At 40.4% G+C, this 26,761-nt stretch overlaps 1 protein-coding gene across 1 annotated transcript in view; it reads left to right on the forward strand.

Moving 5' to 3' along the window:
- The window catches only part of LOC108576557, a 168,161-nt gene that overhangs the window by 76,549 nt on the left and 64,851 nt on the right, over nucleotides 1–26,761 (forward strand). Inside the window, exon 7 of the mRNA XM_017939571.1 lies at nucleotides 10,201–10,458. Coding sequence (XP_017795060.1) covers nucleotides 10,201–10,458 — 258 coding nt within the window. The remainder of the gene's footprint in view (nucleotides 1–10,200; nucleotides 10,459–26,761) is intronic.

Genomic DNA, 26,761 nt, shown 5'->3' on the forward strand with positions numbered 1-26,761 from the left:
ACGAATTATTTTTTCTTCTAACGTTTCCTGAAATTTCTCGCAGAAATAAAAAGTTAACCCTTTCGTAACCATGGGACGCTTGTGTTCCACTCGATTACTCGAATGAAAATTAACTTCAATTTAACACATTGGCGACGGGGCTCTTAGAGCAGCGCTTAACACGTGCACGGGGTGATTTCGCGTCTTTTCTTTCAATCGTCACTTTCCAACTAATTATTATTTTTCAAAGAAATTTTCAAGAATGTGGTAAATTACTTTTTCGTAAAACGTATACAATTATTAGAATTCGTGAAACATCCGTCACGGCATTTCTGAAAAGAAATTCTTCAATCATTTACAGCGTTTTAGAAATTTACTTTCGGACAGATATGTGAAAATCTCAATGACGTATTTCGCGTCATTCGGAATCCAAGTGAATACCTGAATGACGCATATGTGCGTCATCCGACGCAAATGTGTTAATATTTCTTAATATCTATAAAAAAGTCTTCCGAAAAATTGAAGGGTCAGGAGGTTAAATTTATTTTTCTGGACAAATTTTGTCAGAAAGTAGGCAAATAAAATTTTGCATCGCGTAGAAATGATAAAATATACGGATTTAATTTAAACTTGCCGGAATTTCCTGAGAAAAGAAATTTTCCTGTGCAACAAAATCTTGCAGACTGCAGCAACTCGTACCATATCCCTCGTAACAAATTGGTCGATATACAATTTGACGGATTATCGTCGTTCAGCTCGAACGATCTCGAACCTGGTTTCGCAAATTATCATCAAGCTATCACGTAGAATTGAAGTAGCAGAGATGGTTTGAGTTCGCCTAACGCTCGACATTTTCGACCACACAGAGATCTACGCGGAATGATCGATCGTGGAGCAGGTGCAAATACGCGGTTTTTGTCCGCGAGATCGCGAATCGAGCGAAAGATGCTATTAACGCTAAGTGCTAAGAGCAGGCTTTTTCGTATCGCAATATTTAACAGGGAGGAAGCGTAATCTTACGCTGTAATCAACTCAGCCTGAATAAAACTTCTCGGAACGAAATCATAGTCTTTTAAACGATAATTAATAAAGCGTGGTAATTATCGAGCTAACGAGGTGAAACATTCTCGAGGGAGAAAGAAAAGGAGGAAGACAAGCTGTGTTACAATTGAAAATTTCACAAGATTAATAGTTGATTTGTTCGAACACGGTAATCTGATAAGACGTTGCTTTATGCAAGATTTCACCCTTGTAAAAATAAGAAGAAATAGGGTGGGGGGGAAAGAGGAGGATGTGGTGGTCCGTAAAATCGAATCGCGATAGCGGCAGGAAATAAGTGCTCGAAACGAGTTGATGTAAAGTCGGAACGAGGAACAGTGCGCATGGCGCATTGTTCTATGATGTATCGGCACGTGTTAAGACTTTCTACTATAAAAGCAGCGTAACGCGGGCCGAGATGGAGCGATCGGGCGTCGTCTCGAAAATCTTTTTCGATCACTGGCCCGATAATTCAACAGATTGGAAACCCAACGCCGTTCTCTACAGACGTTACCAGATATCTGTACGCCGCGTTTCCTCCTTGAATTTTTTCCAAATTTCGATCGACGAACAATCGTGGATTATCTTGATTTTGAACAGCTTTCGATTTTCTTTTTTTTTTTTTATTCAACAGATTGGAAACCCAACGCCGTTCTCTACAGACGTTACCAGATATCTGTACGCCGCGTTTCCTCCTTGAATTTTTTCCAAATTTCGATCGACGAACAATCGTGGATTATCTTGATTTTGAACAGCTTTCGATTTTTTTTTTTTTTGTCGTTGCTTTATGGTGAAAGAGAGTTTTTCTTTTGGGAGATTTGGCAATTTGGAACCACTGTGTATTGCAAGAATTGAACGAAAATTTGCCCTGTTCCGTTCTCCGGAGAATTAAATTTGGAACCCGAGAATTTTAAAAAATTTGTGTAAAGCTAAATTTCCAAGGAAATTTCTCTCCTCTGTTCTCCGGAGCAAGAAATTTCTTTCTTTCGGAAATTTAGAAATTTGGAACCACTGTGTATTTCTAGGAACCCAAGAATTTTTAAATATTCGTGTAAGGCGAAATGTTTTGGTCCAAGGAAATTTCTCTCCTCTGTGTGTATTTCTAGGAACTCAAGAATTTTGAAAAATTTGCGTAAAGCGAAATTTTTTGGTCCAAGGAAATTTTCTCTCTTCTGTTCTCCAGCGAAAGAAATTTTTCCATTCGGAGATTCGGAAATTTCGAACCACTGTTCACTGTAAAACACGGAAAACTTGAAAAAATGATGTTTCTAAAGATCAAAATGTTATTTTAATTCCAAATGGATAAAGCGACTGCTAGAGGATCGGCAGAAATTGACAAGTGGCCAGAAACTTTCGGCCGATATCGCATATTCATTAAGGTACAAGCGTGTTTCAATGATATTTTAACCATGCAGAATGGAGGTTCGATAAATTTATAAGCGTCGATAGTCGATGTTCGCGATTTCACCCAGTTGAATCGCGCTTTGCATAACTCGTTGGTTCGGGTCGTGGAGCATTGATTTCGTGCCGTGATTCAGATCACTTTTTCGATATTCTCTTATCGACCGCTCCTGTGCGCTAATTTTCTTTGAATTTTACCGACGTATCGATTGCGTTCGGTTATTTCAAAGGTAGCCACGTACAACGTACAATCCAACTTCTGCGAGGTATCTATAGAACATTTCATTAGGGTGTGTGCTTCTTTTTCTTTTTTAAATATACTTGGTGAATAATATTTGATCAGCTAAGTCAAAGAGTTGTTAAATATGTCCGTGATCGTAGTCGACTCGTGTGCATAGGAAATGCAAATTTTACTGGAACGTAAGGAGCTTGTTGAAGTGTGAACAAGGTGCATTATGCTGCGTTTTTTTAGCATAACTTCGACCGTTAACATTTTATTTCATTTTTTTAACGTTTTAACTTTTGCTTCAAGTAATTACCTTGTTCTAAAGGAGAATTGAGTCGTTTCTCAGTTGTGAACGCGTGATTATTTCCATGGAAATGAAGTGTTCACGCGAGTACGAAAAGAATGTGTAGTCGTTGTATAGAAAATTCGCGGTTTGCATAGAAATGCGAAGGAAAATTTCCACGGTAGTAGCTAACAAAGAAGAATTCACCTTCTTTCTTCCAATATTGACGCTTCTTCGAGAATACGGCTTTGTTATAGTCTGTCCTTTCACTGAAAATTTTACGCTTGTACGTTGAATGAATCATTTTCTATGCTTCAACGTCTGAATTTTTTAGGGTCGTTGGAATGGTCGCGTAGGAAATTCGGGTATATTGCGACGAGACAGATTTATCAATAGACGTTATCGTTCGCGAACGCTTATCTCCTTAGGATTATTATCCTAAATATATCGTTTTTACTTACTCGAGAGTTAAAAGTCTAACTGACGGTGAATTACGACTGGAATCTTCTCATCTTTTAAAAAATAAACAAAAATGCTTAACTTGCTGAATAAATGATTGTTTCTTGAGAAATTAATTTAGAGTGAAATAAAAAATGACGAATTAGAGAGGTATTGTAATTTCGTAAAATAGAATGAAATGCGTACTGTAACGAATGAACGAAAACACTTGTTCCTTCACAAACACTTCAAATCTCACGTCTTAGCTCTTCAAACTGTGCGAGTTTTCGCACGACGAGTTTAACCTGCTAATGTCCGCAATACACTCAGCCAGCGTGTAACAGAGAATCTACGTTACGTGGTTCCTCGAAAAGTCAAGCCAGAATCCCATCTGAATACTCGTTAGCAGTGAGTCATTGCTCTGAAAACAAATAATAACAAGTGAGAATTTTGACCTCGATAAAAATTACTCGGTTAAAGTAAGTTTAACTCAAAATTGAATCAATTTTGCATTAACAAATTCCTTCTACAATATTGACAAGCATACACCATGATAGTGTCATTCTGTTCATAAGTAACCACGTTGAAAGTACAAAATAGAAAATTTTCCAACTCGTCAATTTTGCATTAGTCAATATTTCCCACGATATAATTAATAAAGAAAAACACCACGACAGTGTCATTTTATTATTAAGATAATTCATATCGCAAATAACCACAAAATCCAAAGAAGGTCAAATCAGATCTCGAAAAGTGCCGTTCTCAAGTTCCCCATTTCCATTCTCAACGCCTCATCTCCTATCCCCCGTGGCCGCGAGTCCACTTTCCCAGCGTTAGAAATCAAAGCCGCCCGAGAGGAGCTAGAAAATCGAATCCTCCGGATCGAAGGCTACAATCGAAATGAATTAGCCGGCCTTTTTCTCCGCCTTTCACGCGATTTTCCCTTGGAAGAGACAGCAGGTGTGTCCGCGTGAAACCAACTCGAATTTCCTCCTTCGAGGTCTCTCCCTCGCTCTCCCTCCCACTGCTCAGCTTCACTCGGTTGTACTAACCGCGAAACACCAATTACCCCTTATCTGAACGTCCATCTTCAATATCAGATAAGAGTTAGGCTCCTTCCGAGGCATTGTTCTCGCGATGGTCGAAAGTAACGCGGTGCGAGCCAGCAGCGCGAGTAGATAAAGTGGAACAATCGCGCGTAATCGTACGCAATCTATCGGAGAAAGTGGGCTAATGCGAGCTGTGGATAGACCTAGGACGCACAACGTCTTTGTTCCACGATCATTTCAGCTACTTGGCTTCGTGGACGAAAGAGCGTGTGCGCGTTTGTGTGCGAGGCCTCTTCGAAGAGGAAGGAACATTCGCGGTTGGATTTTTTCTTCTCCTTTGTCCTATCTCGCTGTGTTATTAGTTGACGTTTGTGCAATTATAATGGAGAAAAGTATGCAAAACACACGGGAATAACGTTTCAATCTTAGGTACTGAATGTACTGTGGTAGATTTATCCGTGGCTTCTTGGTATTGTTTCTTGACGTACCTCGAGGATTCTAACGCGACTCGAGTGTGTTTTGCGGATTTTTGTGGGTTATAATTGCTTGGAAATTGCGGCGCGGTTAATTTTACGTTTTCGAGATCGATGACCTGGTATGTGGGTCGTGCAGTGACGAAGATTAGTATTGTCAGTTTTGTAGAATAATTGACATTGATTTTTGGATTAGTAAAAATTGAATAATCCACAATTAGGGCTGTCGATATATCAAAATTTAATACTGACGAATCGACTGCGAATTTTTATGCATTTATGAGAAATTTAAGTTACGAAATGTGAAAGAATATCGAAATTATAGTGCTTTGTATAACACCTCGTAATCTACCGTAAATCTACTTTTTTACTGTTTTCTCAAAAATATAAATTTGTATGAAAATCCGCAGTCGAAATAGTAATGAACTTAACTTTGAATACTAATTTCTTTCGTGCCCAAATGATCTTTTCACGAATTTATTATTTGTCCACCGATCCTCACGTCTACAGTGAATACCAAATTGAAGTTAATTTTTCTCGAATATTCAAGTGGGACGCGAAAGGGTTAATGATACTTTTGCAACTTTCTCGACAATGATTTGTCCAAGCCTTCACAATCGCTATCGATATGTTTTTCGAACCCTAATGAAGCTAGCCTTAATGCCGGTGAAACGTTGCGACTGAAAAATAATCGAACACGATTTAACTCGTCGCTTCCTGAATTATGTCATTCCCGCGTTTTACTGCTATCTCTGTTTTACCGACAAAGTCGAGACTGTTTAAATCACACATACGCTAAGTAGAAATATTTTTTACGATCATTAGATCGTAATTGCACACGGTGTGGTACTTGTAGATTTATCCGAGGTGATTCGTTCGTTTGAACAGACGAGAGAGATGATTTAGGTGATAGCAGTCGAAGCTGGTTAGAGTTGGGAATATTTTACTTGTTATAAGGTCTATGATGTGCAAGTGTCAGGATAACTGGGTGTTCCTGCGAGAAGTTGCGTAAACTTTCTTAGTATACGTGTTAGATGAGAAAGTCGATAGCTTTGTTAGACTTGCTGATGGTTTTTACGGTTCGCTTGGCGTTTTGATGCGTCGTAAAATTCGACGGTTATTACAATAGCTTTATTGAAGCGAAGGCAGTTCGCTGTTAGGACACGGTGTCTCTGAGGAGGATCCACCTCTTCGATGAAGCTATTCCGAGGGTGGAGCGAAAGAAGAAATCTGTGTCGAACGATTTTTCGTGATCACAATTTTGTCGTGTTTCGATCAATTTTTAGAACGAAATTCAGTTCATTAACCCTTTGAAATTTGAAAATTATTTAGAAAAATTCTTATTAATCTGTCTTGAAATAACTATAATAGAACAGACACTATGAGAATTTTGAAAATAAATGTGACAAATTGAATATTTGATGAAAATTAGTTAGAACCTGACAAACACCTTTGTATCAAAATATATCAATTTGGTCTATAAAGGGTTAACTGTACATTTTCCTTAATTCTCATTTTTCTTCTATTTTTACCATCTGTCTCCAACGACATCCTGTGTACTTCATTTTCCGCCATTGTGTCAGAAATAACTCTCCAGGATCTTCGACGTGTCACCACAACTCGCTCCTTAACCACTCTCAACTTCACATTTCACTCGTTCAAATCCCCATAACAGTAGCAGCAAGAGCAGTTCCTCTTCCATCCTCTCCTATTTCAATTTCCAGGGTTCGTTCACACGTTCGATGTAACATAAACATCGTCATCAACACCACACGATCATCTCCAAAGTTAACGATCCTTGCCTGTTTCGTTCTCGTTAGATCAAGAGCGTGTGTGTATGTATGTGTCACCGTGATCCGATGAAATTTCACGTCACCATTCCACCCAGTTCGTTCCCTCGTTACCGAGGCAATCAAATCCATTCGGTTCGATTCTACAGGGAGATAGAGAGAGAAATAACGAAGAGCGATTTTGAAGAGGAGAGGGAGGACACGTTCTACTCTTTCTCTCTGTTTCTCAGGTCGACGCGTAATGAGCACGGCGCGGCGTCGAAATGCTTGACTTGCTTCGCGGAAGCAATAAAGGCTTTTAACTGTTTCTTTTGTACGCGTGTGCTTAACCTTTGCACCGTAGGAGCGTACGCGATCCTCCGAGATGCCCTGAAGCGTGATTTATTTCCAGCCGTTAGAGATCCATCCCTCCTCCCACTTTTGATAACGATCTAATCAGCGGAAAAGGAAAAAACGTGCCGCGTAAATCATCCGGCAACAGAGCCAGATCCAATGGAGCACGAAACGTAATTTCGTGTTGTTCGTTGCGGCTTCAGATCGGTCAGGATTGTAGAGGCTTTTCCATGTGGCCTGGTCTTCCTTCGATGGTCTCTCACAGACGAAAATTAGTTTCTAATCGATGGAGAGACGCGATCGAGGGATTTATTGGTGTTCGGTAGAATTTACAGGCTCGCAGTTTGCATGTTTATGGAAAATAGAAGAGTTTTTCTCTAACTCTTAAAGTGTTTGACCGATTTGGACCAAAATTTGCATAGCTAATCTGTAGGAGTTTGTGAAAAGTACAGGCTCTCCCTCTAATTTTATCACAGAGACAGATGAGCTTTGGTCGAAAAATAGGGACATTTACAGCGATTTTCTTTGCCAAATTTTCGAACGGGTCCTTGAAATACAGTTACTTGGCTTTGTCTACTTTATCGTTTGATTTTGAAACTAAATTAAGCTAAATTAGCATTATAAAATTCACAGGACACCGTGAAATAAAAGTTTGGTTAATTCGAAGTGAAACACCGGTCGATTATGTGCACACGATGATTATGCTCGCAGGAATAGGAAAGTGGAATGGAGGAGAAAAAGGAAAAGAAGAGGAACGGAGCCACGTTGAGGCTGTTCTTATCGCTAATTTCAATCCCGCCGTGGGCAGGAAAATCATAATCCTACTTTATGCTTCCTTCTGACTGGGAATCGTGGCTGTGTACGATGCTCCACACGGAGACCAGGAAACTCTCTGCCTTCGTGTTACCGTTGAACCACCGTATCGCTTTCCTTCTCGTGTGCGCCGCCTATTCGGCACGATTCGTTTTTCTCTCGTTCGCCCGGTTGCCACGCGTCGAATTGATGAATTTCACCTGGAGTTCGTAGAAAGGAGGAAACCAAAGACGAGACTGAAAAGCGAGAAAGTGTGGCTTGGCTGGCTTGGTTGCAGTGGGTCGAGCGCGCGAGTTTCGTATCACTCGAGCTCTGGATGCCCGAAGTGTTACACTTGTACCGAAATATGAGAAATGGCGAAAGAAAGAAAGAGGAAATTGAAAATGTGAACTTCAAGTTACACGTAGAAAAACTGATGTTTTCGTTGGACTCGATTAATGTCAGGAATGTGTAGTTTGAGTAAGAAAAAGAGTCGTATTCACGTTGTTCGACCCAGAGTCGGAGGATCCAGCAATTGTGGGAACTGAGACCACCCTAAAGTGGTAGAACCCGTCTCTGACCACCTTGACGTTGTGGAACCTCAAGTTGGCTGACCTCTCCGGGTCGTGGGATCCGCCTTGGGACGTTTCAGTGTCATAGGACCTTGATTTGCCTGGTCCCAGAGTCTTGGGACTTGTTCAGATCATTTTAGGATCGTGAGATTGATTTTGGGTCAATGGGGCTCGATGTTTTGGACCTTGAACTGTGGGCCCATTCTTGAACCCGGAATTTATGATACCGAGGTGGTTTAATTTGGGCCCCGTGACAGTTGTGAAATGGGTCTAATGACTCAGAAGTTATGGGTTTCGGGGCCTTACGGTCTCGAGGTAAGTCCCAGAATTATGGGGCGGAAAGAAAGTCTCAGGATCTCGAAGTTGGGTCTTACGGTTTAGTTGTAGTGGAAATTGGGGTATTAGAATTTCAATACGATCCAATTTAAGTCCCACGATTTGGATGTTACGTAAGTTAAGGGCCCAGAATCTTAAAGTGGTCCAACTTAAGTCCCAGGACTCGAATTTCGTGTAAATTAAGTCTCGCGACTCGGTGGAAGTGGAAATTAGGGTCCCAGAGTCTCCTAATGATTCAACTTCAGTCCCATAACTTAGAGGTAATAGAAATTAACGTCCCGGAATCTCGATGTTATCCATCTTGAGTCTCGACGACTCGATGAAAGTGGAAATTGGGTTCCTAGAATCTCAAAGCGATCCATCTTAAGTCCCACGACTTAATGGTAGTGGAAGTTGGGGTCCGAGAACCTCGGGGTGGTCCAAAGCGGATTTCACGACTCTGGGGTCAGGCAAATCGAGGCCGTAGAACCTCGGGGTATTTCAGAACAGGTCCTATGACATCGGAGGCTCGCAACTTGTGGTCTTGTGACCTCAGGGTAGTTCCACTTGTGCATCGGGAATATAAAGTGGGTCAGTCTGTACCTTGACCAGAGCTTTTCTCGATTCGTCTTCTACGATTCCGAAATCAGGTTGCCTGATTATCCTTGGTTCATTTCTCAAACGTACAATGCAACATTTTCTCGGCAATTTCTCGAAGGCCGTTAATTTTTTTTTCTTACAATGCTTCTCCAATTGCGAAGACACGTTAAAAACGCCATTCATATCGACGAACAAAGTATCTTCATCGATCCCAGCACCGTTATCCTTCTTTTTTTAATCACGAAATTATGCACGACCTGCGAAGTACATGACTCTTTCCTCGGCCAAGTAATTATTCAGAGTCGTTAATTTTCCCATCGGCAATTTGTACGCACTTTAATGTACCCTTTAATAGTATTATTACGCGGCGTGCGCTCGTAAAGACATAACTTAATCTGCCCGGTGGCCAACAGGAGAGAAAGAGTTTCGGAAGATCGTCCAGTCGGATAACGGTACACGCTCGAAATATAATTTAAAGTCCATAAATCGATGTTTGCGTGGGCTTCCGGGTACTTTCGAATATTCCTGCACTTAATAACCATACTTTTGGCGGTTCATTTTACACGCTTTCCAGTCCTTCCAGATGATACTAATTTGATCCTTATCGTTATCTGATTTATACACTCGCTCGTTACCGTAACCTGAAATTTCACGCGAAACGATAGTATTTAAATCACCACAGTGTTACAACCGTCTGAAAGATTCTTCGTTTAAACGATACAAGACTTTTATTAATAACCTTATACCGTAGATTGACGTACCGTCTCTTCTACCATTTGCACCTCATTATCCATCCAACATTTACATTTCAGCGCACACAAAATCTAACCACACCAAACAAACGTAAAATCTAAAATTCAAGAACAGTATAAAAACCACGCTAACATGCACTTATTTTTCTACGATTTCAGGTACTCCAACGAGACATAGAGGCGCACGGTCGAATCGTCAGCTCGGTCGTGAAATTAGGTGACAAAGTATTCAATCAACAGCAAGAACAACAGCAGCAGGAGCAGCAGGTACAAGAGGAGGACAAGCAGGAGCAACGAGAACCGCCACAAGCCTTGCGAGTTGCGAGATCACTGGAACGCAGGTGGCATTTGCTCTTTCTGCGAGCCTTGGAATGGCAGTGTCACATCGAAACTCTTGTATCTCGCATAAGTAGCAAGGTGAGTCTTTATATTTTTGCTGTTCTTTTTCTTCTGCCTGTGTCTGTCTGTCTATGTTGGTTTTCTTTTTCAAATTATCGAACACCGTGGGGGTATTTGTGGTACCGTTTACGTCGAGCTACATTAACCACGGTAAGTACCTGTTCAACGACCGATCGTGTGAAGCTTTCGTATGTTATGAGCATCGTTGATTCGAACCCTAATTCGAACGGTCGCAGCAGCTGGAGAAAGACTAGGGTTTCGCGTTTGTGGTCACAGAACGAATCGTTAGGTTTTATTTGCTCTGTTGTACAGAGGAAATTGCTTGTAGAATTATATTCGTAAGATGTTTTGGAAATTGTGCATTTTCTTTATTTATGATAATTACAGGAAAGGAATTATTCGAGTTGATAGCTTGCAGCTTTTAACCCTTCAAATGTAAATCTTCGTTGAGAAAAAAAATACGCGTCGAATATTTTTGGCTTCTCTAGCTGTGTGGAAAGTTTCGCGAAAATCGGTGTGTTGGAAAATTATTAATTTTTATCTGAGAAAATCTACTTTGGATGAAATTATGAATCCTAGATTTTCTTGCAATTTTAGTCACTATGGGAGCACGCGGTAACTTAAATTGTAATATTTTTCAAGTGAAAATCGCGCAAAAAAGAGGTTTGCACCTTCTGTTAACCTCTATTTAATTATTTCACCGTAAATAAGACATAAATCCGAGATAAAGATCTACCAGCACTAAAACAATAACCTCGTCATTCCCGTTCAGAGTCAAAACTCGCACAGTAGAATCGCCAACACGAAACGGCAATTTGTTACTTCACGCTCACGGTGGAAAAAAAAAAAACGAACGTAAACGCGTTGTCCTGATAAATCTTTATCCTCTCGTAATCGCGTCGATTAGAATTGCAAAGGTATTCGAGAAGGGGAGGGAAAGATCTCTGGAAGCGATTTACCAGCGATGCAAAAGCTCGATATTAGAAACTCTCCGACGGTAGATCGTTACTTTACATTAATTACAATAATATCCATTCATTTCCATGTTGAACAAGTGGCGATCGTGAGACGTGCGTTCGCGTTTTCCTCGTCTCAGATAGAGAACTCCACGGGTGTATTACACCTAATGGCAGTCATTAGCCATATCGAAATGTTTCTACTTTTCGTTGTAATCGGCGTACTTAAACGTTATTCAACATTTTCGCCGCGTCTCCTCGTGAAATTCACCTATCTACCTGTGCACGCGATCGAACGTTTTACGTGATCGCTACCTAGCTTAGACTTTTCCGCGCGTGTTTGCCTAATGGATTGTTACCGTTGTCATTATGCCCACGTTTACATGCATTCTCGGTAATTTAATCATTAATAGGGGATTTGTGGGTTAGGAGAAAGGTGTGTTTACCGCTTGACTTTTTAGCGGACAGACGTACGGTTGCTTTTATTTTCCGACTATCCGATTTTTCTTTGTTCACGAAAAGAGCAATTAGGGTTGATCGCAAGTTCACGCATTAATGGGAGAAACAAGAAGTAGGAGTTATTATTAAAAAATTGGTGAAAAATGAAACTTGTGAAATGTAGATAAGTTAATACGTAACCTTCGTGTCGCTCGGTGTTATAAAGGGTTAAGAAGAATTTTTTTTTTTCAGAATAATAGACACGAAATGAAAATTTTAATACTGCACCATTCAAAAGTTATGCTTTACAATTTTACTTAAAAATAACGTAAAACAAAGTTTTGCTATGCTTATCAGAATTTCTCGGGATGAAATACACCAATTAGAAAATAGAAGATATTCCAGCACTTTCTCGGGAAAATGAAATTGAACAAGTTCCGAGCGCAGCTTCGTAATTTCAGCGGTTTTATCACATTCCGTCACAGTATCTTGTTAAACAGGAAACATTATTCAACAACTGTTCATAAAACCCTCGTGTCTCCATAAACACGTAGCCAGAGTGCGTTCGAGCAAGATTTCGACCGCTCCTGAACTCAATTTCGTATTTTCCACGGAGCCGTATAACAACCATAAACCTGACGGTAACATCGAACAATACTATCTATGTACTTTGGAAGATACGCAATAGATAGTATCTACATATCTTCCCGGGGACTCTTTCAAAGACTCGTTTATCGCTGTTGGAGAAGGTTTCACCGTGTCTGATATCGGGTATTTCAACGAGCACGTGATAAAACTCGCGTCACCCAGCCGCGGAGAGAACGAGCGTCCGTGTCAGAGGAACAAACGAACGCGCGCTATTAAAAAGATTCCAAGACGTTCGGTGCTCTCGGTTCGGCCATTAACTCGGGGAGATCGCGTAGCGAATGCGTTCCTTTTCGTGCTCGTTCATCCTCTCTCGCGAGTCCACGTGAAAGTCCAAGCACAGCTGTAAACATTTATTCGTTTCACGGTATGGCACGCGAATCGTTGTTATTTTATTCCAAGAGAATCGACCGCCGCTTTTGAATTTCCCGCGTAATTGCGCGAGCGGGGCTTCTTAAGCGAATTCTAAGGAAGGAATCTGGGGGGGATTTCTTGTTGGCGTGAATTTTGTGAAAGTGGAAGAAATGCGGAGTATTTTTAATTGCTTATACGAGGCTTCGGTGTGATAGGGGTTTAAGTTACAATAATATGATATACGGTAGTATTTTCATTTTACAGCGGCCTGAGGAACCTTTGGAAAAAATTGAACTAGAAAGAAAAATTTTCGGGCGCTGGTAGCTTCTTTTATCTTCCAAACTCGGTTTTTCTCGGAGATACGAATTGTTAAATTTGGAGATCGAGGAGAAGTGTTGGAAATTTAAAGAGAAGAATTTTGTTTGCTCTCGAGACAGATAGAAGACGGATCGTTTTATGAAAAGTGTGAAAAATACAAATTCGACGTTCTGGATCTAGCTTATTATTCTTTTCTCTGTGGGGAGTTGAAGTATTCTCGCAAAGGTACATTTCTTGCTGGTTTCCACGAGTGTTACCTCTTTGGATCACTAAGTGTGTTAACCAGATGATTGGCTCGCATGAAGGTACCGCAATTTTCGTGCAACGAGGAAGTATGTTGGCCTCTCGATGTAGGAGGCTTGTAAGTGAATATGATAATGCCTCGGTATTCGTTGAGCAGTTTTAGCAGTGGGTGTTCGCGAATGAGATGAGATTTGTGCGGCTGAAGCGTGTCTTGTTCAGCATGATTAACAGGCAGCCGGAAATTACGGCTGATTTTTGCGTGATTCGTTGCATTTAAGTATGTTTTTCAGCTTGCGCGTGGATTACTTCCTCTGCTGTAAATGTTTTGCAAATACTGAGACTATTTACGTATTCGTTCTGTGAAATTCCATAATTGGCGAATAAAAGGAGGTTTCCCTATCAATTTTGTCGATAGGAGGAAAATTTCGTATTAAGATAGATTCGTAAATGAAAAATATGCAAAATATCAGAGTGACGGTAAAACCTTACTGACTGTGCTTTTTATGATTTTTGCACGATTCGCTGCATTTACGTTTCTGAGCTTCCACGTTGATTACTGAAGTTACTTATTTATTCACTCTAGAAAACTTCGTAATTAACGATCGATCGTATTTTGCATACAAAATAAAAGAACTTGCTTACGTCTCAATAGGAAGAAAAAGCCGCATTAAGATAAATTTGCGAAAAAATATGCGAAATATCAGAGTGACGCTAAAATCTTTGCCAACTGTACTTTTTAATTTTGCATAACTTACATTATAATTGCACAATACACCAGACGCGTTAGTAATTTTTCGCGAACGCATACGGACTTGGTTTTATCGTTTTATCGAAAGGGTTAAAGGCGATTGCGCTGGTAACGAAAGCTTCTGGGCGGGAGAAAAAGGCGCTTAATCCGGAACGAGTGTGCTCGCGCGAGAGAGCAAAGCGTATCAAGGAACATCGAGCATCGCGAAGCACGATCGTATAGGTTTGTAGGCGAGCGAGCAGAGCACAGGCACGAGAGCGTTGTCCCTGTTTTTACGGTCTCCTGGCGAAGCTACATTGCGAGCGAGCGAGGTCGCACTAAATTTACAGTCGAATAAAAAGTGTCAGCTTAGCCAGGGAAATCGTTAATTATTGGGACGAATCGTACCCGGCGAACACCGCTCGGCACAAGTCGACATATCGAATCGGGGACTGCGAGGTGTGACGATCATGTTTCGAGAATAATCCGTTCGAAGATCCCTTTTTTTTTTACTTTGCTCTACTTTTGAAGGTACCCTTTCGAATTTAAAAAATTCTGCGTCGCATACTTTTTTGACAGTGTGCAATTTTTATGTGAAACACTTCTTTGCAGAATAGGTACATAGTTTAGAAGTTATTCGTGTAGATAGAGAACGGTAATTGGTACAGCAATTAAATAGTACGGGGAGTTCCCTTAGCACAGGACGCGTAAGGTTTTTCTTAAATAAATCTCTCTACCTGTGCACACGCGACTGAAACGCGTAGAAAACTTATTTTTCTTCCTTTTGTCTCCTCTAGGAGATACGCAGAATAACGGCTCGATTATTGCAGATGTAACTAATGTCCGATATTAGGTGCCGTCCGGCGTTAAGGGAACTCCCCCTAATCGTGAAATATTAGGAGTTATCGGGTATGTGCTGGAGATTTGGAGATTGCAGTAATATGTGCATGGTGTAGCAATTAAATAGTAGTCGTGAAATGTGGATTAGGATAATTTTATTCAATTATTGAATAGAGATAGGAAATAATAGATGGTGGTATGGTAATTAAATGGTAATCGTGAAATATAACTTGAGAAAGTTCATTTCTCACTTGTTTAGAGAAATCAAGGGAATGCAAGGGATGCTTTAACTTTGGAATTTAAAAGGTGTTTCGCTAGATTGACCGAACGTGCGGAAGCATTGTCACGATTGTAAATCCACGATGAAACAGTTTCAGGTGAAATCCGTTTGACTCGCTCACGAAGACTTTCCAAATCTTTAAAGGCAAAACTGTCGACCGTTTTCCCTTCCGTCTCGATAAAAAAACAAAAACAAATTAACATTAGTGTCGAAATTTTATCGTCACCTCTTCTCTTCTTTCTATCTTTTTCTAAAAATTTCTATCTCGTTCGCAAAAGCTTCCCAAAATTCTCACCCGACAGGTTTCGTCAAGTGAAAAATAAACTTTCCCCCTACGATTCTTCCTCGATCGAAAAGTCAAGCCAACGTTATTAACATTATTCTCGAAATTTGATCGTTTACACGTCCTCCTGCTTCTTTGCTTCGTCGTTTTATCTCTTTCCGTAAATCCATCCGTGTCGAACTCTCCACGCGAAAGGCCATTCATATCAGTGGACCGTGTTGGCTCGGGTAAAACGATCCCGCGCATAAAGTTCGATTAACGTGAGCAATCAGCCGGTCGCGCTTGTACAAAGGCCGGTTTCACTGTCGAACGCGACTCTGACCGTCCCAGCAAGTACTTAAATTCGATCTAAAACTTTCACGCGAGTCGCTCCTATCTGTCCTGAATTTGGACTTTGCACAGTTTCCGCGATCGGTGTCTCTCCCTCTGGCTCGTCACTTTCGAAGAGAGAAACTGGGACTTTGGTCGAAAAATGCTTTCCCTCGTTCTACGATCCTCGGTATCACGATGAAAAGCACGTTGCTATTGAAGATCGTAACTGGGAGGATCGTCTGGTAGGTGAAAGAGGCGTGAAAAACACGCCTGTAACGACGTTGGAAGAAGTACGAAAGCGAAGTTTCTGGAGAAAACGCGGCCAGAGTGACACAAGTATCGGACGCGAGTGCAAAAGCCGAGTTTAAGTAATGGAAAGACTCTTGGACAAGTCGTGAGTAATCTGTGTATCGAGTTTAAATACCATTCCAAGTGAAGGAAGTTTTCTCAGTATGGTTGCATGACGAACGTCCGTAATTCCTGCAATTTATTCTCCAGTTTGCTGTCTGTTTGCTTAGATTACAGGCAATGATTCGTTTTCATCAATATTCAATTTCAAGCTTTATGTCGCTGGAACGAAACTGATGAATCGTCGTTGACGAATTCATTTACAACTTTTAATATTTTTTAACCTCTGTGCTCTGTTTCAACCTCTCTTTTTTTCAATTTATATTATAGCGACCTATTTGAATTTTATTTACTGTTAAATATCAAATTTATTAACCCTTTACCTACGGAGAGCCTTTTATCGCACAACACACAATTAGGTTCGTAAACTAAATAATACAAAAATTGCATTTTTCTCAAATTAGTTAAGGTCACTCCAACTATTTCTATTGCTTAAAAATTCACGAGTTCGTTGCTTGCGTTCGCAGTGTTTTCCGAGTCCACCGTTCTGAAAGGGTTAAACCAGGATATCTGAAATTATCACCCAGATTTAATCTCCGTTGTGACTTTCTGGCCACGGTAAATCATTGACGAAGACAAAGCTATTGGGAGAGCCATTAATACGTAACGCAGAAATCGGCAGAACTATTACTCTCACCTGACGAAAAGGGGGTTGGTCGAAGGTTTCGTTAAAGGTGAAGGCAGCCTCTCGCAGGTAAAAGGAGAATCTAGGGGAATTTTTACTTTAGTCCAGCTTCGAGTGAAACGTGACATCAGCTCGTGTGTTCCATTGATGAACGCGAACAACGATTATGGTGATAGTGTGTGTTACACGTAAGAGTAGAGAACGTGATTGGAACGAGTCCAATCGTTCGACTAATCGATCCAGCTTTAATCGTTGGGTGATTCATTATGTTTCACGCGTTGGAAGGTGATCGACCGTACGGTTAATTGGATTATCCAATCGTGCGTTTATTTTCTTATTAATTAGGTGATTTTTTGAAATGTTTCACAGGTTTCTGTTTCACCAGGTCGGTTGGTCGTTGTTCGATTTCGCGGTTGGCGACGATTCGCGTGGAAAATTACCTCATTTCGCGTTGTGCTTCATGGTTGCACGCGTTTATGCTCGCGGGATGCACATGAAAGTGGAATATTTAGCAGGAGGTTTCACTGTTGAAATGCCTCGGTGATGTATAACCGCGGGAAAATTGTGGGTGCGCCTAACCTTCGATTTACATGCTTTCCTCGTATCGTGTTTAATGAAAAATTAAGTAACCACGTAAATCTGTGAGATAAATTGAAATCTTGCTTTTTACGGTAACTCGGTGTGCTCAATTTGAGGTGTAAGGAAATTTGCTTGGTTACGAATGTTGAACTGGAAAATACTATGCTTCGTTTATCGAAAATTCGCTTTTCAAAATTTGAAGATTTAACATTAGCGAAGATTTTGGGAAAGAAAACAAAATGTCTCGTTAACTGTTGAATTTAGGATCGATAATTATTTAAGATCTGGTCAATTTTCATTCAGAATTTCACATTCTTTCCAAGTGAATCACGAAAAATATCAATTTTTCGAAAACGCCCCAATTTACAAAGTTACACTTTCCTCAAAACTATGCAGTCTTTCGACCTCGTAATTTAGGAGTCATTCAGGCGATTCGTCCTGTATTTTACTTCGATCGAAGGAATTTCACGAATATTTTTAAACAATATTTTGTCACATTTTTCTGACCCCGTTAAATGGAAACGATTTAAATATCGCGTAAATCAGCGATATTTGATAGAAATGAGCGGCAACGATCTCTATGGTATCCCAGATGCAGGAAATGATTTATAAAATACTGGCAACTCGAATTTGCTCGAAGCAAGAAACACTGGCGGTGGATAAAATGACTCTCGGTTTAGAGGGCTTTTAGTTTCTTTTGATTAATTGTTCGCGTGATCGTGAGAAATCCGCGATTCGATGAATTTTTCACGGTGATCCCGCCGGCGGCCGGCTAATGGGCAATATTTAAACGCGGTAAAAGTTGGTAAAAGTGAAATGAAATATTTCAAATTGCGGAAAGATCGCGTTTCCTGGAACATAAGTCTTTCGGACAGCGCTGGCTTGTTCCTAGGGATCTTTTCAGAAATAGTATCGTCACGATTTCATCGCGGAACTCGGTGACTCAGCGTTCGAAATATCGACCTCGGGACATTATAATGCAAACGTCTGAAAAGTCGACGAGGACCGGGAATATGTGACGAACGGCACGTTTCTTCTCCTCCGATCCATCGATAATATTTGCCTTTCTTTCGATGTGTTTTGTCTATCGAGAGGGAGAAGAAAAAACAAGAAAAGAGTGTGGCGATAAAGCACGTTATCGAACTTGTACAACACACGACGGATTGGAACATTCTTATTAATAGACGTTCGTGCGTGGAACAAGCCGCAAATTATCGTTTTCACCGTGAGAGGATTTTCACTCGACGATAAGCTCTCTATTAGCGAATTTTTCTAGGAGTCTCGGGCTTCGATGAATTTACGATCAGATACAGTCTTATCTGTCTATCTTCGTTAAGAAATCGTTCGTTAGCTGAAATTTTCTGTCATGATTATTGGTTTTAAAGGTAACTCGACGTGTGTCATTTTTGCCGTTCTTATCTTCTGAAGAAATTGATTGTTCTTCGTTCATTATTTGGTTGAAAAATTGCATAATTTTGAGGAGAGCATAATATAATTTATGCATTTCTTTTTCTTTCTTTCTTTGTAAATAGAAATATTTTGGAAAATTTTAAATCAGCCAAATTTCGAGGAAATGTGAAATTCTGGTTGAAAAGATTGATTAACAATTATTTGCCCTAAATTCGACACTAACACGATGTTCCAATAATGCCTTGGTGATCGCTGGTGCTACAGATAATATTTAAAACTCATATCAGAAGTGTAAATATGATTGAAATGATAATAATAGTTGGGTAATGATGCGGTCAATCATAGTTCATTTGGTACGGTATTAAAACAGGTTCCATAAAATTTTGACGATAACGTAGATGGTGAAGCATGCAACACTGAATGGGCAGATGACGTGTCAAGCCACTGGTAACAGAACATGAAATATCTTATGCTTCATTTACAACGTGTTAAGTGTTACTCGAGAAACGTGTTTATCCCTGTATATGGAATCCTCGGATAAACTACTTGGTTACATTGAACGAGACTGATTCATCTTGCGTTTCTTATACCTGTTGAGCGAATTAAAGTCAATCGGTAGCAAGAAATCACTCGTTTTATAAAAATTATTATCAGATCGAAATGGAAAATTTCTGCGACACTTTTCTCACTTTTTCGCACTGATGACGCTTTTCCTGTAAATGATTTCTTTCACATAGAATAACTATACTTGTTTCTTATCTTCTCCCTCGATTCTTCAATTTTCCAAATTTAGGAAGAAACGTTACATATTTTTCTTTGTCTAGCTATCAAAGTCCACTTCTGTGTCACCAATCCAGTATCCTTTTTAACCCTTTCGCTTAGATTTTAATGCGTAACGTGTGCGCCTGGTGGCAGATTTCTAACCGCGGCTGCAAAATTTCTCGTTTTCGCTGTATTGTTTTAAAATTCGGTTTATTAAATTAAAGTGGAAGTGCGACCAAATTCTGAAAACGCCAATACCAATGAAAGGGTTAAAATAATCTCAATATCCTCCAGTTTATTCTTTCTTCTAATGAACTCATCGTCAACGTTTATCCCCCCAACCCGAAACACCCACAAACTCAAATTCAACTTTTCCCAAATTTTCCTCTCTAGACCACCTTCATAAGTCACACTTGTTCGAACTCGATTCGCGTTAATACCACGCGAAAGTTTGACTTTGTTCCGTGAAAGTGGCAGCCACGTGTTCACCAGGGGCAACACAGTTATCGTTATCTCGTGACACGCGGGCACTGGGATTTCGTTTCACGTTGCTCCTTTTGCATACGGCTTTTGATTGCTTGTCGCGTGACCAGTCCTGGATATTCCCAAGGAACCAGGCTAGGCGGCAATAACTCACCTTCTCCACCCTTCTCCCTCTTGCCCGATTTGAATGAACGTGTTTTCGTGTTCGCGAATGATTTGCACGCCGGTTGATCTAGTAATTTACTGGACGCCGTAAATTCGCCTGGCGTGTGTTTATTCGACGCGACATCGTGTGTGCCGCGTGGCTCGTTCGTTGGTATGGTTCGTGGTTCGATTTCGTGGTGGAAAGCGTGCGAACACAAGGCAGACGATCTTCTCTTCGACCAGTTATCGAGTCACTTCTCTTTACGATCTCATTTCGCATGGAAAGCGCGCGTCGTTCTATAAGTTGTCTCTCAAACGACTGCCACCCGGTCGAACCCTAATTAATTAATGGTTTATATACCGGTGGATCTGAGACCCGAACGCTTCGTTATTCCGTTAAGCGTGTGCACGATTTCTGTATCTTCCGTGGACCGACGATAATGAACGTCGTTTTCAGATTGACAGGGGAGACGTTGGGTGAATCGAACTGATCCGGGAATTTTCGTTTTCGACAGTTCTGATACAGCGTGGGACAGAAGTTCCTGGATTCTGATTGCAGTCTGTTTCCATCGGATACTGTCACTTTCTTCTTTTTTTTTTTTATTTCAAATGCTCTAGTCAGGGTAAAAAAAAAGTCATCGTACTTCCCTTTTTACTGGGCTCCTTTATATTATGATAAACGATTGAACTCAGAATTTCGGGAACTTTTGTTGCAGAATAATTCCTGCGTTTCGATTTTTCAAAGTTAGAATGATATTAGATGTGCAAGTGTTTAAAAAGATTACAGTATATAAATATTTGTTGAAATTACTACAAAATGTTTTTAATTAATTTATGAAATTTTCAATTTATAGTTCGACGCACTGTCTGCCGCGCTTCTTTGAACTTATTGCAAGCGTTACGATGTAAATCATTATAAAATTCTAAGATCGTCAATCACATGCAATTAATTAAACGTTTAATTTGCAGCTATAAAGCTTGCAGAATTGTTAAGCTTCAGTTGTGTGAATTATCAAACAGAACGGTGAGGTATTTCACTTCGTAAATGCATGCGATTTTAATCGAGCAATTATGCTTACGATTATAACTGTCCAACTGAAATTATAGCAATAAGTTCTGAGAAATCGGGTCGAGCAGAAGTGGGAGAGGCATCAAAGAAGTTTAATTCCATTTAATAGATGATCATTAACTCGTGTGTCCTCTCAATTCGAGACAAAAAAGGTTCCGTTCGTCTCTCTTATTCTCTAATCCGTTAATTCCGAGCATTTCAGAAGTACACTCTTCAAACGAGCAAATTTCATTTTCCCTGCATTACGTCTACTCTAAAAGGATCTTTGGGTATCCTAACTTTTTTTATATTCATAAAAGACAACTTCGTAAAATTTTCATAAAATTCCTCGATCAAGTTCTGTTCATCGTAACAAGCAAGCCTTATTTTCTTTATATCACGTTTACTCTAAAAAAATCTTAATAAAATCAGAGATAACTTCGGTTTCAAAAAATTCGATAGCAATCAACTTCCGCTCAATTCTATTGTAAAATACCAACAAAGTAGGGTTATCAGTATTACCATTCCCTGCACTCTGCTATTTCAATCGATAAATTTTCAAAGATACTCGTGAAACTTTTCGAACACGGACCCTATACGCCGAATTTTCAAAATTTTTCCAATGTTTCGACTCACCCCATCGTGACACACATCGACAGAGTCTTGTTTACTTTGAATTTGCGTCCTTTTGCATTTCTTGCATTACCTGCAGTGTTCACCTATTCTTCTGTACATCCCGGATACTTAGCTCGAAAAACTAAAAAAAATAAATAAAGGAAGCAACGCAAACGAGATTCAGCCGAACCACTCGTTGTTGAGATTTCCATTTTTTCTCTCTCTCCGGATGGCCTTTTCGTTTCTCCGGAGTCAAATGGAAAGTCCACGCGAGGGTCGCATAATGGAGCATATCTACTCGTGTGTGTCCGCATATATTTAACCTCTCCGAGGGAAATACAGGGATATTAAATTGCAGCGTTTAAGCCTCGCGTGGTTACTTATTTGCAAGTCTAACGATCGCTACTACAGTCAGTTTCTGTATTACGGCTTATGCGCTATAATCCTCAATAGACTTTTTTTTTCTTCTCTTCTTAATTCTCTCTCTCTCTCTCTCTCTCGTTATATAAACGTTTGTCTACCGCGAGAGGATATTCGAGTCCTGTACGCCACTGTGCTCAAGTGTTATCGCGTATCCTTACGCCGCGTTTACAACTACTCTTCGACTCGTGTTTCGTATTTTTGGATCGAACTCCTTTCCCCTACTATTTCTCTTTCGCGGACTTTTTCCCGGTTCGGTAACACTCGTATCTCGCTGGAAAACACATTCGCGGTACAATTTGTTTACGGCCACACTTAGGAGAACTGTAAAAGTAGAGTAACCGGAGATAATTAAACGTTACTATGTATGCATTACGAGCAACTGGCACTTATTCAACGATGCATTTTGCACCGAGTTTTTCATAAAAACCTGTTCTACTCGAGATAAATTACTTTCCCGTTAAGACATTTTTTTGTTACTCAATCGCGAGTCGGGACGAAGAGAACACCCTGCGATTGGTCTCTCCGTGGGTTTTTCTGATCTGCGCCGAAGAAATTTGAAAGTCTCGTTTCTAGTGCTAATTTGAGGACGAAGAAACTTCGTTTTTTAAGGATAAAGGATGTCAAAGGGTTAGAGTGACTTGGTCTGTTCGAAAAGTGTCGCTTTTCTGAGAATATCTCTGTGAAACCAAATTTGCCTGGTGAAATATTAATTAAAATTATATTCCCTGTCGGTTGAAAGAATGAGTTACCAAGATTTCTAAGAAATATTCGAAAAATCCTGTAGTGTGCAAAATTTCATGAAAATCAATTGAGTTTTGCTCAAGTTACAGCATGCGCCGTTTCATGAAAACGTGGTTTCGAAGAAAATGCGTTTAAAGTCTGTGTGCACCCCTTTGGTTTGTAACCAACTAGCGTAATTTCCAATTAGACTAAGTTCCATCTTATTTCCTACAAAATGATACAAATTTGTTTAGAAAAATTGATTTTTTTCTTGAAGAAATCCCTTGGAATCCTCAGAAAAGAAAATTTCACTTCCAGTGTCACTTCCTCAACACGCGTTACCACACAAAGGGAGCATCCTCTTTTAAGGACAAAGAACCTTAATCGTCGATTTTGCCGTTCTTTAACAAGGGACAGGTTTACGACACGTCCCACACGTGCACTCTCGTTGCAAAGCGAGCGAAAACGGTTTCGTAGAGGGATCCATCAGCGGTTTACAAAGGACATGGAAAAGAAAGCGGTTCATTATGTCCCCGGTGTGTACGTACGTACGACAATTTCTCGTTAGTCATCGATGGGTTAAGACACCGAAAGTCGGCCTTGTTTTATATGACAATGGCCTGGTACCTGCTTTCAAGAAGCTTTCAACCAATGGTTCCAGGTACTACGATCACACGGAGATGTGCGTGCTTGTACACAATGGCCACACTGTGCATTGTGAAGCTCTCCCTAGGGTTGAACGATCGTTCCTTCAACCGCAGCACGGCGCCCTTTCGAGAGAGAGCAAGCGCACCCAGTGATCGCGACACGTGAAATATAGAACATTCTAACGCATTCGATTAACGACAGATCGAGTCTGTTCGTGTCTAACGACATCGTTTCGCGTGTCTCGTACTCTTGCGTTTATGGCCGCTATAAATAACTGGCAGAGACGAATCAACCGGCCAGAGGAGAACATCCTCGCGCGGTGAAAAACTCGCGTTTCTCGGGCTGGCTGCCGCTTAACTCACGGCGGATCGAGAAAAAATCGAAGGGACCGTAAATATCGCGTTTGTGAATCGGATGGAGGAATTTCGTCGAGATTGGCTCGAGGGGGGTGAAGTTTTAATGGATTTCAAAGATTACAAACTGATCTTTTTCGGTAAATATTTAATATTCCCTTTCTTTGGATCTTTCCATATTTAAAAATTGGAAATTTCTATTTGACGATGATATTTCTTTTCGGTTTGCAAACACTTCTAAATGGGCCAATTTTATTTTTTTTAAATATTAATTTTAATTTATCTCTAATTTAAATTAATTCAATTTTGAAAATTTCAGACCTTCGACGTCACTCGTCGTACTTTCCTCTCATACCGTTCTCCATTTCCTCGTAATAAGTTACTGTACACGGTGTCCAAGAACTTTTGTTACACACTGCACACGAAGAGGCAGTCAATTTCCGTTTCGAATGATCGACACCTGAATCATTCGTCACTCCGGTGATTTTCGTCCCCCTCTTTAAAAAAGCTAATTTTAGAGAGTATGGAAAAGGGAGAGTGTTTGAAAAAATTGTTCACGATGGCGTTTTCGCTGATGTGCAAAGTGGCCAAGCGAGTCGTCGTTTATCTCCGTTGCTCGATCTTTTGACACGACCGGTGTCGTGTCCCTTTTCCGGGGGAAACGCTCGCTCGAAAAGGCGAAAGTGGAGGTTCTAAATAGCGATGAACAAGGTGTGTAGTTCATGGCCGCGGACCGACGTGGCCATTCGACGGAAGTTTATTCAAGCAATAACACGTCGCGAGACGAAACTCTCGTGACTCGGTCCCCTCGATGGAACCTCTCGCGTGAAAGCTTGGAATATGTTCGATTTATGAGAAAGATCTTGATACAAAGGATATAATATTCTTCGAATATGTAATTATAGTTAATTGAGACATTAACCTGTTAACAGGGCTGGTATCTCGAGCATATACTGGATGGTGCATGTAAAACCGGTCTCAAGTGCAAAATGTAGTTTGGTTGAAAATACTGTTTACTTACCGTACCAAATTCAATATATACCCAGTATGAAAAATATACAGTACATTGTTACTAAGTACAGTTCTAAAGGTATATCTCATACATGAACAGAAATGTTCACAAACGTGTAAACGATTAAAAATATTTCCAAGTTGAAAGTAAGAAAACTGTATTTCTCCTTTGGAGTCATTTTACGTCCACCATTTTGTACTATTAGAAATCAGTAAAAATCGTTTCTATAAACAATTAATGTTTAGAATGTAATGATTTATTTCTTCTCCATATTGTCACTAAAGTGATTTAATATCTGGTTTAAATACCAGCTCAGTTCGCAGGTTGGTACAAAAGTACCAGTTACCAAAATGAACGATCTATTGTCTTCTCTAACATTGGTCTCTAACCGGTTCAACAATTCCAACGTATTCTATGGTAAATAGTATCAATTACGAAGTACCATTATTAAAAACCATTTCCTTTCTTTCAAATTCTGCAAGAATATCCTTTACGCGTTACAATAACCATTGTCCCAAAGACCGGTAATCCGCTCTGCAAGTTGAAGTCATTAGCCCATCAAATGCCCCTAGTCCAAGTAAATACACAATGTCCTTTGTCCCGAAAGCTGAAACTACTTTTTACTACGTAGTCACCCCTTGCAGCCACTTGCTCACATACACTTCGTAATCCGTAGGAACTGTACGTTCCGCAACTTCAGCTACACCCTGACGAATACCTGCTGGATGTTGTTAATTACGAGTTGTACTAGCTGACCTGCTCCCTTTGTTACTCTTGGACGTACAAGTGGTGGAGGCGATATATCGGCGAGGTCGTAAATCGGCCAGGTATTAAGGTACACCTAATTCGAACACTGAAACATAGCTCGAGGGAGTCTCGTTTAGGGTTATTCGATGTCGACTCGTAATTAATTCTTCCGTTGCAGTATTTCACATGTTGATTGCTACGGCGGTCAGGAGTGACCGGAGTGCCTCGGATTTGGAGTTTAGAATGAAGTAAAGTGAGTATCGTCAACTGAAAATTTCGAATATCACAGGCAACTAGACGTTATTTTGAATTTTAAAAAACAATAACGATAAACATTGCATGTTCCATATTTTTTTCGTTACGTTTTAACATTTTTTAACTTGAACTAAAAAATCTTAGACACACCTGTGAACCTCTCGCGGCACGCCTATGGTAAAAATCAGTGCAAAAATTACAATTACACTTGGTGCCCAAATCACGAACTTCTCAATCGTCCCTTATCGCGCCCTAAACCTTGGAAATCATATTTTCCTAGGCAAAAAAAAATTCTCGAAGCCCCGGTAATCTGCTCGCCGCGTTATCCTGGCCAGTTCGTACCTGTCGAACCGGGGGCTTTTGTTACATAGGGAGTTACGGTCAGGTAGTTCGGCCTCGAAACGCGTTCAGGTAGCCGGTATCAACAGGTTACCCGAGGTGACGATCGTCGTTCGACCCGGTGTCGATGTCAGTTCTCTGCGGAGCACGCGACAGTAAAGGTGGTTCCTACGAGAGAGTTCAGTTCGCGTTGGAAAAAGATACCAGACCGACTGCTGCTAAACTGCACACTTTTCTGGTACTCCTTGTCTCGTCGCCTAATGCAAAACCGTGACCAGTCAACATGAGAGTGAGTGATTTACTTTTCCCTCCAACGAAACAAAACCTTCGAATCGTGGCCGTTCTGGCCCGCTG

Source organism: Habropoda laboriosa, unplaced genomic scaffold, assembly GCF_001263275.1.
Source record: "Habropoda laboriosa isolate 0110345459 unplaced genomic scaffold, ASM126327v1 scaffold346, whole genome shotgun sequence".
Lineage (NCBI taxonomy): Eukaryota > Metazoa > Arthropoda > Insecta > Hymenoptera > Apidae > Habropoda > Habropoda laboriosa.